The following is a 13,047-nucleotide window of genomic DNA, read 5'->3' on the forward strand; positions in this document are numbered from 1 at the left end:
GAGTGTGGGAGAGAGTGTGGGAGAGTGAGAGTGTGGGAGAGTGAGTGTGTGGGAGAGAGTGTGGGAGAGAGTGTGGGAGAGAGAGAGTGTGGGAGAGAGAGTGTGGGAGAGAGAATGTGGGAGAGAGAATGTGGGAGAGAGAATGTGGGAGAGAGAATGTGGGAGAGAGAATGTGGGAGAGAGAATGTGGGAGAGAGAGTGTGGGAGAGAGAGTGTGGGAGAGAGAGTGTGGGAGAGAGAGTGTGGGAGAGAGAGTGTGGGAGAGAGAGTGTGGGAGAGAGAGAGAGTGTGGGAGAGTGAGAAAGTGTGGGAGAGAGAGTGTGGGAGAGAGAGTGTGGGAGAGAGAGAGAGTGTGGGAGAGAGAGTGTGGGAGAGAGAGTGTGGGAGAGAGAGTGTGGGAGAGAGAGTGTGGGAGAGAGAGAGAGTGTGGGAGAGAGAGTGTGGGAGAGAGAGAGTGTGGGAGAGAGAGAGTGTGGGAGAGAGAGAGTGTGGGAGAGAGAGAGTGTGGGAGGGAGAGAATGTGGGAGATAGACGGGAGGAAGAAGAGAGAAAGGAGTGAGAGGGAGAGTGAGGAAGACAACAAGGGTAAGCAAGAGAGAGCAGCGAGAGAGAGAATGAGCAGAGAATTATAGAGAGGGAGATGGAGAGAGAGGGAGTCAGAGATTCAGAGACACGTGTTGGAGCGAGAGAGAGAGAGAAAATGAGCAGAGAAGGATAGAGAGGGAGATGGAGAGAGAGGGAGTCAGAGATTTAGAGACACGTGTTGGAGCGAGAGAGAGAGAGAGAGAGAGAGAATGAGAGAGACGTTTTGGATGTGAGAGAGAATTTGAGAGTAAGGGTATATGAGAGCATCAGTATGTGACAGAGAAAGAGAGGACTATTCCTGTTTATATGCAGTTCAAGTAGAGGAATAAAGATGAAGTAAGTTCCTTACCTTCAAATGTTGTTTCAATAAAATTCTTGAAAGGCTTGAGATCAGGTTTGTCCCCCTTGATTTTGACCAGTAACGTGTATCCACTGCCAAATTTATTCTTGAGGTGCTGGGGGCTCCCAAGGCATTTGAACTGACCATTAACCATCACAGCCAGCCTGGTGCAGAGTGCCTCACACTCTTCCATACTGAAATACAGCATGTTGAAAACCAGTTACAGCATGTATTAGAAACATAGTACTGCATTGAGTTCTGTTCACTACATCTTAGGAAGGATATATAAGGGTTAAATCATGGGGACATGTGGCAGAGACTGATGGTTGTACATTAATTGTATTTAATTGTATGCAGGTAGTGATCATTAATGGGAATTGACTTGTGCTTCTAGAACGTAAGATGGTTGCTGAAAGGTGAAAGCAAAATCCTCATAGCCGTTGTGGAAAATGGCAGGAAGCAAATGTAAATGATATGATTACCCTCTGACATTCTCAGAGTGTGAACCATTCTCTGCTCTCATGTTATATTCTAGAATGTCAGCTGGTGATATACAGGCTAGGCTTGTAACCCACAGAGTAATAAAGAGCAAGGATGAGATGATCATTTCTTTTCATCTGTTCATAGGTTGTGAGCATCCCTGGTGAATTGTTGTCCATCTCGAATTGCCCCTGAGAAGTTGATGGTGAGCTTCCTCTTTAAATCGCTGCAGTCAATGTGGTACAACCAAATTCCAGAATTTTCACTCAATGACAATGAAGGAACAGTGATATAGTTCCAAGTCAGGATAGTGTGTGCCTTGGAAGGAAACTTGTAGGTGGTTGTGCTACCATGTGCCTTCTGTCTTTGTCCTTCTGCATGGTAGAGGTTGTGTATTTGCAAGGTTCTGTCAAAGGAAACATGGTGAGTTGCTGCATTAGAAGAGCAATGGTGGCAGAGTAGTGATGTCACCAGACCTGTAGAGCACTGAAGTCACGGGTTCAAAGGTTCAAATTCCATGATGGCATGGGCAGCAAGTGTTGACCTCATCAGTGCCACATTCCATAAATGTTGCCAGTGTGTATGTATGGCAAAAAAGGTGTTAATCAACTGGGTTACTTTGTCCTAACTGGTGTCAAATTCCTGGAGTGCTGTGGAGCTGCACATTCAGGCAAATGGGGAGTATTCCATCACACTCCTGATGGTGGGTAGACTTTGGGGAGTCAAGAGGAGAGTTACTCGCTGCAGAATTCCCAGCCTCTGACCTGCACTTGTAGTCACAATACTTTTGTGGGTTGGTTCAGTTAAGTTTCTGGTTAATGATGACTCTGAGGATGTTAAGGATGGGGAGTCAGGATGGGAAAGAATATGGGACTTAGGAGCAGGAGTAGGCCATTTGGCCCTTTGAGCCTGCTCTCCATTAAATGAGATTATGGTTGATCTGGTTGTGCTCTCAACTCCACTTTTCTAACTGCCTCCCACAACCATTGAACGTCAAGGGTTAATTCAAGTGTTTATGATTTTTAAATCATTTTATACAGTAGGTAGAGGGAAGCTATTTCCTCTGGTGGAAAAATCCAGAACAAGGGGTTTTAACCTTACAATTTGGGTCAGGTTGCTCATGGGCAATGACAGGACACTCCTGCACAAAGATAGTAGAAATCTAGAACTGTCTCCTTTAAAAAGCAGCTGATCCTGGTGGTTCAAATGAAAACTGAGACTGATAGACTTTTGTCAGGCAAGGATTCTGAAGATTATGGAACCAAGGTGAGCAAATGGAATTATGATACCAATAAGACGTGATCTGAAATGATGAAGCAGGCTGAAGGGGCTGAATTACCTCCTCCTGTGACTATGAACCGTAGTGTGACTCGACTCTTAATGGGCGTCCCGGCAGCACAGCGGTTAGCACTGTTGTTTCACAGCGCCAGGGTCCCAGGTTCGATTCCCGGCTTGGGTCACTGTCTGTGCAGAGTCTGCACGTTCTCCCCGTGTCTGCGTGGGTTTCCTCCGGGTACTCCGGTTTCCTCCCACAAGTCCCGAAAGATGTGCTGTTAAGTGAATTGGACAATCTGAATTCTCTCTCAGTGTACCCGAACAGGAGCCGGAGTGTGGCGACTAGGGGCTTTTCACAGTAACTTCATTGCAGTGTTAATGTAAGCCTACTTGTGACAATAAAGATTATTTTTTTAAAACTGCCTACCTGTGAGAGGTGATGACAATAGACCTCCCGTTGTGTAGAAATCTGGTCACTGAATCCCATAATAATCTCCTGGAAACGGGATCCATGCCAGTGGAAGGTTCATCAAGGAAGACAACGGCAGGATTTCCGATCATCGCCACTGCGGTGCTCAACTTCCTCTTATTCCCACCACTAGGACAGGACAAAACCAGCAACAGCATGATTCTTGACACAGAGAGACAATTACCAGGAATCTCCATGTGGGGAGAGGGAGAGAGAGAGAGAGAGGCAGAAAACAGGATTCTCGGCACAGGAAAAGGCCAAGAATCTCTTTTAAGTGGGGGGAAGAGTATCCGGAAATCCCTGCATAGGGAAAGAGACACCAGAAATCCGTGCACAGGGAGAGAGGATGAGAATCTTGACTTATGGAGGGACCAAGAATCATGGCATAGGGAGAAAGACTGGGAATCACAGAGAGACTGGCAACCTTGACAAATGGTTCCCTCACTGCGTGGCACCTCTTGCCCCCAGGAATTTCCTTGCCATTGATCGGGCAGCCTCTGGGTGGCATAGCCTCCAGTTTACTGCAGCCCTTCTTTCAATCCCCACCCACCTCCCGCCAGCCCACTCCATCAGATCCAAACACATTCCCTTCAGCTATATAATCACCGTCATATGTTTTGAAACCACGCACAATCAGGAACGTGATGGACCAAATGATCTGTAAACTTTATGGCCACTGAGAAAATTCTTGAGTACTGACCCATACATCTATAATGAATGAACAGTGAAGAGAGTTCAAGGGGAAGAAGGTGTAGTGACAGTTTGGCTTTACTCACCTGTATGTCCGTACCAGCTTCTGGGCTAAAGGTTCAAGTAGAAGACTCTGTAGCATATCATCCACACACTGTTTAATGATATGCTCGGGAATGCCCCGTAATCGTGCGTACATAAACAGTGTTTCCCTGCCCTGTCATGTGACCAAGAAGGGCGTCAAACTGGGGACAGTAACCGATCATCTGACGCACCTATCCGGAAATTGAGTAAAAAAAAGGAAATGAGGAAAGCACAATGGGCTACGGTTCCAGGATCTGTAACCGCCTCTGTAACCGCCCCCCACCCTCCCCATCCCCCCCAACCCTACCACCCATCCCCCCCAACACTACCACCCACCTGCGAGATGGTAAACATCCCCCGCTCCTGCACGATGGGAAACCCCCCCCTCCACCTGGTGCAGGATAGAAACCTCCTTCCTCCTGTGGGAATGAAACCCTCCTCCTGCAGGATGGGAATCCTCCACCATCTCATGTTAGATGGGACCCTCCCTACTCTGGCAGGATGAGATGCTCCTCCTCCTGCTGCAGGATGGGAATCTCCACCTTTGTGGGATGGGAACCCCCTCCTCCTCTTGTGGGATGAGAATCTCCTCCTTTTCCGGGATGAGGTCTTCCCCCCTCTGCCTGATGCCAAGAACCTAAGTCTGAGAAACCTCCCCCATGTTTTACCCATCTGCATTCCAGTCAGGTTAACAATGATCAACATACAATGCCCAGAATTTGGCAAAAACCGAAAGGGTAGGTTCTCCGATGTACTATATAACACATTGAATGCTCACTATGTCACTGTATGGCTGTTGTGTCACTGTAAGGAGGGCGCAATAGAGATTTAATAGGATGATACAAGGGCAAAATAGTTATACTTACCAGGAAAAAGTGAACAGGTGGGGTTCTGTTCACGAGAAAAGGGAAGACTAAGTGGTGACCTATTAGCGCTTTTTAAGATTATGAAAGGGTTTGATAAGGTAGACATAGAGATATTGTTCCCATTTATGAAGCAGATCAGAACCAGGGATCATATATGACAGTGATTAATAAATCCCAAAGTGATAGGAATGTGGAAATTTAAGGGGAATCTGAAAAATTAAAGGAGTAGAAGAATATGTTGATAGAGTGGATGAAGAAGATTGGGAAGAGGCTGAACTGAAGCATAAACACTAGGATGGACCAGTTGGGCTAAATGGCCAGTTTCTGTGCTGTAAACACAGCATATTATTGAATGGTTGGTGAGTACTCACCATTTTCTTTTCTTTTATAATGCTGTAACCGTTGACATAGGCATTTCCCCCTGTCATCTTCTCATCACCAGTCAACATTTTGAAGGTGGTTGTTTTTCCAGCTCCATTAAACCCCAGCAACCCAAAACATTCCCCTTTATTTACAGCTAAAGACATCTTGTTCACAGCAACCGTTGTCTCCCCTTGATAAATCTGAAAGACAAAATGTGAATCACAGACTGGGAGTTCATCAAGTTGGAGGTCAATCATCTCAACTCCAGAAAATCATTGCAGAGGTTCCTCAGGGAAGTATTCTAGACTCAACCATCTTTAGCTACTTCATACCAATGACCTTTCTTCCTTCATAAGGTAGGAAGTGGGGATGAATATCAATGACCTTCCTTCCTTCCTTCATAATGTAGGAAGTGGGAATGTTCACCGATGATTGCACAATGTTCAGCACTATTCATGACTCCTCAGATACTGAGGCAGTGAGTATCCATGTGCAGCACGACCTGCTCATTGTCCAGGCTTGGGCTGATAAATGGCAAGTAAAATTCATGGCACACAAGTGTTCAGGAAGAGTTGTTTCCTTGTAATTAAGTTAAAATTGGGGTTTTAATTGTTTAACAGACTGCACCGATACATAAAGGGAATTCAGGTGGCACTACTTTGTCGTGGAGAAGTGAATACTAAAACCAATAAACTTAGAGTTGAACAAGGCAAGACTTGCTTCCTAGTTCTTATTGTAGAGTTAACATTGGAACTTAACAATGATAGCAGAGGATGGTTACTGCCTGCATGAAAAAAGGATTGCAAACTAAGATTTCAGACAAAAGATTATGGGCGGAACGGGGGGGGGGGTCGGAGAATCGCCCGGGACCGGCGTCACTCCCCCCCTGCCGTAGCCCGAATTCTCCGCCACCCGGGAATCGCGGGGGGGGGGGGGGGGGGGGGGGGATCGCGCTGCGCCGGTTGGCGGGCCCCCCATGGCGATTTTACGGCCCACAATGGGCCGAATTCCCGCCGCTGACAGGCCTGTCCCGCCGATGGAAATCAAAGCACATCTGGTGCCGGCGGGGTTGGCGGCGTGGGCGGGCGCGGGGTCCTGGGGGATGCGCAGGGTGATCTGGCCCCGGGGGGGGGGGGGTACCCCCATGGTGGGCTGGTCCACGATCGGGGCCCACCGATCGACGAGCGGGCCTGTGCCATGGGGGCCCCCCTTGTCTTCCGCCCTGCCATGGCCTTCACCATGTCGGTGGCGGAAGAGACCCCCTCCCCTGTGCATGCACCGGTATGATGTTAACAGCCGCTGACGCACCGGCGCATGCATGGTAGCATGGTGGTTAGCATAAATGCTTCACAGCTCCAGGGTCCCAGGTTCAATTCCCGGCTGGGTCACTGTCTGTGCGGAGTCTGCACGTCCTCCCCGTGTGTGCGTGGGTTTCCTCCGGGTGCTCCGGTTTCCTCCCACAGTCCAAAGATGTGCGGGTTAGGTGGATTGGCCATGCTAAATTGCCCGTAGTGTCCTAAAAAATAAGGTTAATGGGGGGGTGGTTACTGGCATAGGGTGGATACGTTGGCTTCAGTAGGGTGATCATTGCTCGGCACAACATCGAGGGCCGAAGGGCCTGTTCTGTGCTGTACTGTTCTATGTTTATGCGCGGATTTCCGCTGGCCGGCGAAGGCCTTTCGGCCCCAGCTGGCGGGGTGTCAAAGGTCGTTCGCACCGGCCGGTGGAGCGGGAGCTACTTCGGCGCGGGCCTAGCCCCTAAAGGTGGGGAGAATTCCGCACCTTTGGGGAGGCCCGACGCCGGAGTGATTCACGCCACTCCGTCCCGCCGGAATCCCCTGCCCCGCCGGGTAGGGGAGAATCCCGGCCTATATTCTGAATTCTAGCCTGAAGAGCGATTTAAAGTAACTTGAGAAATAAATGACTGAATCCAAGGGTAGAGTGTCGGTGTTATGATTACCCACCATTGTTTTTTGAGGACCAACCCTATGACCAATGGAAGAATGAAGTTGCCAGATGGACACAGCTTATGCCCTTGCCCAAGAAAAAACAATGGCATTGGCACTTTCATTATCATACAAAAGCCAGAGCAATTGGATACATTAGTAACTTCATGGATAAGATTTACCGAATGTTTAAGAGGCTTGGTTAGGTTTTGACAAATTTAGGAAGTCGGAGGTTATCGCCATATTAGAGTACATGATAGAAATTAACGTATTGCATACAAGGCTGCAAAAATTTCATATTGAAATTCCTCAATCAGTGCTGGCATTCAAGTTATTGGACTGTGCTAAAGTTACAAAAATGGATAGACTTCCTGTCTTGATTGGAGTTAAATTTGCTGAAAGATACACCTTGCTGGAACAAATGTCAGAGGTTTCAAAAACGTTCCTGGGCAAATATTCCCGGCAGTCTCCATGACACAAATGGGACGATCGGCAATAAGACAGACTATAGAAGACAGTATGTTAACGGGATGGCAAGATGGTCTAGAAACAGGCCGCAAGCATCAACATTAAAGAAGATTTATAACTAAAAATAACCTTTTTAAAAAATAAATTAAGAGTACCCAATTTCTTTTTTCCAATTAAGGGGCAACTTAGTGTGGCCAATTCACCTATCCAGCATATCTTTTTGGATTGTGGAGGTGAGACCCACGCAAACACTGGGAGAATGTGCAAACTCCACAGGGACAGTGACCCAGGGCCGGGATCAAACCGGGGTTCTCGGCGCCACGAGGCACCATGTCACCCTAACTAAAAATAAACGTTAACAATTATAGCAAGAGGAATAAATTGGAAGATTTCAACAAAAAAAATGAACTCCAGCAATGCCCAGAATGTGGATTTAGGTGTGATTCAAAGTTCCGTTGTGCAATAAACTGTCCTGAATGACATAATAGGGTGTTTGAAACCAAACACAAGGCAGAAGACTCTGAAGAAGAGGGATAAGTTAACCAAAGTGAAGGAATTGTCTTAGTGAGGAGAAGTTTCAGTCCGGTGATGAATGTGCTGGTCGTAGAGTCCTTCAACTGTGCTGTATTACACAGTGGATGTCCATCTACAGTATGTGGAATGGACTGGTTGAAATGTTACCTTGACTCTAAGTGACAAAGGTTGGAATAAGGTTAAAAAATTGTGAAGGTCCACAAGTTTCATATTTGGGGATGAGAATACCCTTAAATCGCTGAAAAGAGTCGAGATTCCTTGTAAAATCAATGGAAGGAATCATTTTATTAACACAGATGTCGTATCCAGCGAAATATCTTTATTATTGAACAAAGAAATTAAAGAAGTACCGTTAGCATCAGAGAACCAGAAGTCTAGAAAACGAAAAGTTGTATTAAAACCATCGGCAATTTGCCCATCTGACTGTCCAAAGATTAAACATTTTGCTCAGGGATGGGGGTATAAGAGATGACGAATACACCAAACGTATAGAACAGACAAGTAATAGATGCAATATATTTAAGAAATACAGAACACCATCGCGACCCACAGCGAATATGCCCTGAGCGACAGATTTTCTGACATTTGAATGCACTGCAGCGGGCAAAAGAGCATTCCTTAAAGCAGAAATCACAAAGAATTCAGAGTGCTTTGAGGTACAATGTACAGCTATCAGAAACTATTTTCAAACAGGTAGATATGGCATACCATAAGAGAGATGGATTTAATGACTGGAAAGGTCATAGGCACAGATGGTAAAACAATCATTTTGCAGCATCGAAACGAGACTGTTCGGGTACACTTGTCAATATTAGTGGGCGGTAGGGCAGCACGGTCGCGCAGTGGTTAGCATTGCAGTCTCATGGCGCCGAGGTCCCAGGTTCAATCCCTGCTCTGGGTCACTGTCCGTGCAGAGTTTGCACGTTCTCCCCGTGTTTGTGTGGGTTTCGCCCTCACAACACAAAGATATGCAAGGTAGGTGGATTGGACACGCTAAATTGCTCCTTAATTGGAAAAAAATTAAATGGGTAAATGGGTAAATATATATTAGTGGGCACAGATTACAAGTTTGCAGATTCAAAAGTGCTGAGGGACCAGGTACTTCTCATATACATATGTTACAGAATTATAAGTGCCAGATTGTGGAAATTGACAGGATATCTGAAGAGGGTCATAGTAATTCTAATGAATTGGATGAGAATATTTGTCCCAAAGGACAACTACCAAAGTGACATACTTGCCAGAAGGAGACAGCCAGTGGAAGGACGCAACCGTCGTTGGTAGAGTAGGTAAAGAGGATCATATGGGTTGATAGCAATTACCAATATCTGACTGTTTGACGAAAAGAGGGGCGAGCTCAAAGAAGTTTCTAGAAATTGTTAAAGAGGGGCGGCAAAGTGGCGCAGTGGTTAACACTGCTGCCCCATGGTGCCGAGGACCTGGGTTTGATCCTGGCCCAGGGTGACTAGCTATGTCGAGTTTGCACATTCTCCTCATGTCTGCGTGGGTGTCACCCCCACAACCCAAAAAGATGTGCAGGTTAGGTGAATTGACGCTAAATTGCCCCTTAATTGGAAAAAAAAATAATTGGGTACTCTAAATGTATTTAAAAAAAGGAAATTATTAAAGAGGGGCATCTGTTCGTATTAGGAAGTTATACGTGAATGGAAAAACAGGGGAAATAGTTCTGCATTTATTGCAGAACAAAATATACATGTGTTATGGTATATTGGAACTTATGTCAAAATTAAAGATCACTTTTTTTCTTTTAAGAGGGGGAATATGTTAGGAAAGAGTTAATGTCCCCTAATACTTAAGTTAGAATTGTGATTTTAATTGTTTAACAGATTACACTTATTGTTTAATAGACTACACCAATATATAAAGGGATACAGGTGGCACTGTTCTGTTGTGGTGAAGTGATTACTGAACACAATAAACTTGGAGTGGAAGAAGACAAGACTTGCTTCATGGTTCGTATTATAGAGTTACCATCTTAATAACAAGTGCTAGGCAATGACCATCTCTGACAAGTGTTAATCTAAGCATTGCCCATTGATCAGGAATTAAACTGGACTAGACATCTAAATACTGTGCCTACAGGAGCAGGTCAGAGGTTATGAATCCTGCGGCGAGTAACTCGCCTCATGACCCCTCAACAACTATCCACAATCTACAAGGCACAAGTCAGGAATGTAATGGAATACACTCCCCATGCCTGGATGAATGCAGCTGCAACAACACTCAAGACGTTTGACATCATTCAGGACAAAGCAGCCCACTTGTTGGTATCCCTTACACAAACATTCACTCCCCCCATCACTGGTGCACAGCAGCAGCAGTGTGTACCATCTACAAGAGACACCACAGTGTCCTTAACTGTGTCCTTAGAAAGCACCTGCTAAAACCACAAAAAGTTCCGCTCCAAGTCGCTCACCACCCTGACTTGGAAATAAATTGTCATTCCTTCACTGTTGCTGGATCAAAATTCTGGAACTCACTCACTAACAGCAATGTGGGTGTACCTACACTATGTGGATTGGAGCGGATCAAGAAGGCAGCTCACCACCACCTCTTCAAGGGCAATTATGGATGGACAATGAATACTGGTCTAGTCAGTGAATCCCACATCCCGTGAACGAATTGAAAAAATATAAACACAAATGGGAGTTAATGCCAGGATCAGCTTGAATCAGAAAGCTCAGTCATTTCCTCTCAACCTAAAAGTGCACTTTCACCCATCGCCATCACCTCAAACACCACCCCACCCCTGCATCAAAGTCTTGGGGTCACTTGAAATAAACCAGCCACATCAAGGCCTTGGCTATAAGAACAGGGAAGAGGCTGCTTATTCCATGACAAATGAAAGAGAGCTGCATTTCTATTGTGTCTTTAATGAGCATGTAAAAAAATAAAAACAGGCATAGGAGTAGACCTTCTGGCTGGTCATTCAATATGATCGCGGCTGATCTTCCTCAATCTGACTTTCCTATCCATTCCCCATAACCCTTGTTTCTTTGAGAGATCAAAAATCTAGTTTGCTTTGTGTATATACTCAATGACAGGGTATCCACAACCCTCTGGGGTAACAATTTAAAAGATTCACACCCTGAGTGAAGACTTTTCTCATCTCAGTCCTAAGTGATAGCTGCTTATCCTGAGCCTGTGCTCCTGTGTTCTAGATACTTTAGCAAGGGGAATCTAAATGCTCATTGTTTACCATGTCAAGCGTGTTCACATTCTTGCATGTTTCAATGAGATCATCACTCATCCTTTCTAACTCCAGAGAATATAGGGTCAATTTATTCAGTTGCTCACCATAGGACAACCTTCTCACACCAGGAACCAATCTCATGAGCTTTCCCTATACTGTCACCTGCACACTGTACTCCAGGTATGATCTCACCAAAGCCCTGTACAATAGTGGCTAGACTTCCTTGTTCTTGCACTCTAGTCTCCTTGCAATAAAAGCCAAAATGCCATTTGCCCTCCTAATTGCCTGCTGTACCTGCATGCTAACTTTGTGGTGTTCTTTCTACACACTCACCAAGTCTCTCTGAACATCAATATTTAAAATTTTCAAGCTTTTTTTCTGCTTTTCTATTCTTACTGCCAATCTGCAAACTTGTTGCCCACTCACTTAACCTGTCTATACCTCCTTGTAGCTGCTTTGTGTCTTCCTCATTGTCTACTTTCACACCAAGTTTGTATTGCCAACAAACTTGGATGCAATAGTCTGTCTTTTCACCTAAGCCATTAATATTGATTGCAAATAGCTGAGGCCCCAGCACTGTTCCTTGAGGCACACCATTAGTTACAGCCTGCTAACTTAAAAATACTCTGTAAACCCTACCCGCTGTTTCCTGTCCATTAACCAATCCTACGTCCATGCGAACAGCAAAGTATTATACACGTCCCTATCAGTGGCAATGGTGTTGAGGTGGAGATGGTTAACAGCTTCAAATTCCTAAGTGGGCACATCAGCAACAATCTGTCCTGCTTCACCCATGTTGACGCTACGACCAAAAAAGCACAACAGAGCCTATAATTCCTCAGGAAACTAAGGAATTTGGCATATTAACATTGATTTTTAGCAATTTTTACAGATGCACCATAAAAAGCATCCTATTTGGCTGCAACACAGCCTGGTATGGCAACTGCTCGGCCCAAGACCATAAGAAACTACAGAGAGTCATGAACACAGACCAGTCTGTAGCCACCTGGGGTGGCCACTGCCCAACACAAAATGGAAGATTGCAAGGAATGCAGGGAAAATGGACATGTTGTAAAGCAAGCAGCTTGCAAAGCGATTGTATATTGGGACGACTGCAGAAACCAGTTTTGACTGTTGCAGAAACCAGACGGCACTGTGAAAAGAAACCAGTTAACATACTAATGAGGCGATACTGGGCGATCCCCAGATACAATGGAAACAAGTTAAACACAGATCGATACATTCTATGGAAGGCCAGACCCTTTGGTGCCAGAGGAGCCCAAAACAATAAGTCCCAAGAACCGCCCCAGTGACCGAGGAACTGTCCCATGATTGGGGGGTTCAAACATATCGATTGGGAAGAGACCCAATCGATTCCAAGCAGGTAAAGGAGTCCGCCCAAAGGGGCGCGGATCCCCTGGGACCTATAAAAGAAAGGTCCCACACATGGTTCAGTCTCCTGTCTCCTACTCCAGCCTTCGGACAGCAGCCACCAACAAGTGCCTCCCAACGACCGCTACCAGAGATAGGCACTCCTGACCCCCTTTTCAATTGATACCAATCTGAAGTCTGCAGACCAGAGCAGAGCAAGAGGCCTTGTTCCCTGACCCAGCAGTTCCTTCGAGATAAGTATTAGTTGTTTAGCGGTAGGAATAAGTTTAATCCTTTTAGCGTGTGCATGAGTAGTTATTATAATTGTATTATAATAAACTCTAGTTGTTTGGACTTACTAA

The 13,047-nt window shown here is 45.7% G+C and overlaps 1 protein-coding gene across 1 annotated transcript in view; it reads right to left on the bottom strand.

The window, feature by feature from the left end:
- abca3b (ATP-binding cassette, sub-family A (ABC1), member 3b) overlaps nt 1-13,047 on the bottom strand; it is a 191,204-nt gene that overhangs the window by 10,028 nt on the left and 168,129 nt on the right. The window contains 5 exon segments of the mRNA XM_038820903.1: nt 935-1,119; nt 3,108-3,278; nt 3,926-4,056; nt 4,058-4,114; nt 5,161-5,352. Coding sequence (XP_038676831.1) covers nt 935-1,119; nt 3,108-3,278; nt 3,926-4,056; nt 4,058-4,114; nt 5,161-5,352 — 736 coding nt within the window.

Source organism: Scyliorhinus canicula, chromosome 15, assembly GCF_902713615.1.
Source record: "Scyliorhinus canicula chromosome 15, sScyCan1.1, whole genome shotgun sequence".
NCBI classification, from domain to species: domain Eukaryota; kingdom Metazoa; phylum Chordata; class Chondrichthyes; order Carcharhiniformes; family Scyliorhinidae; genus Scyliorhinus; species Scyliorhinus canicula.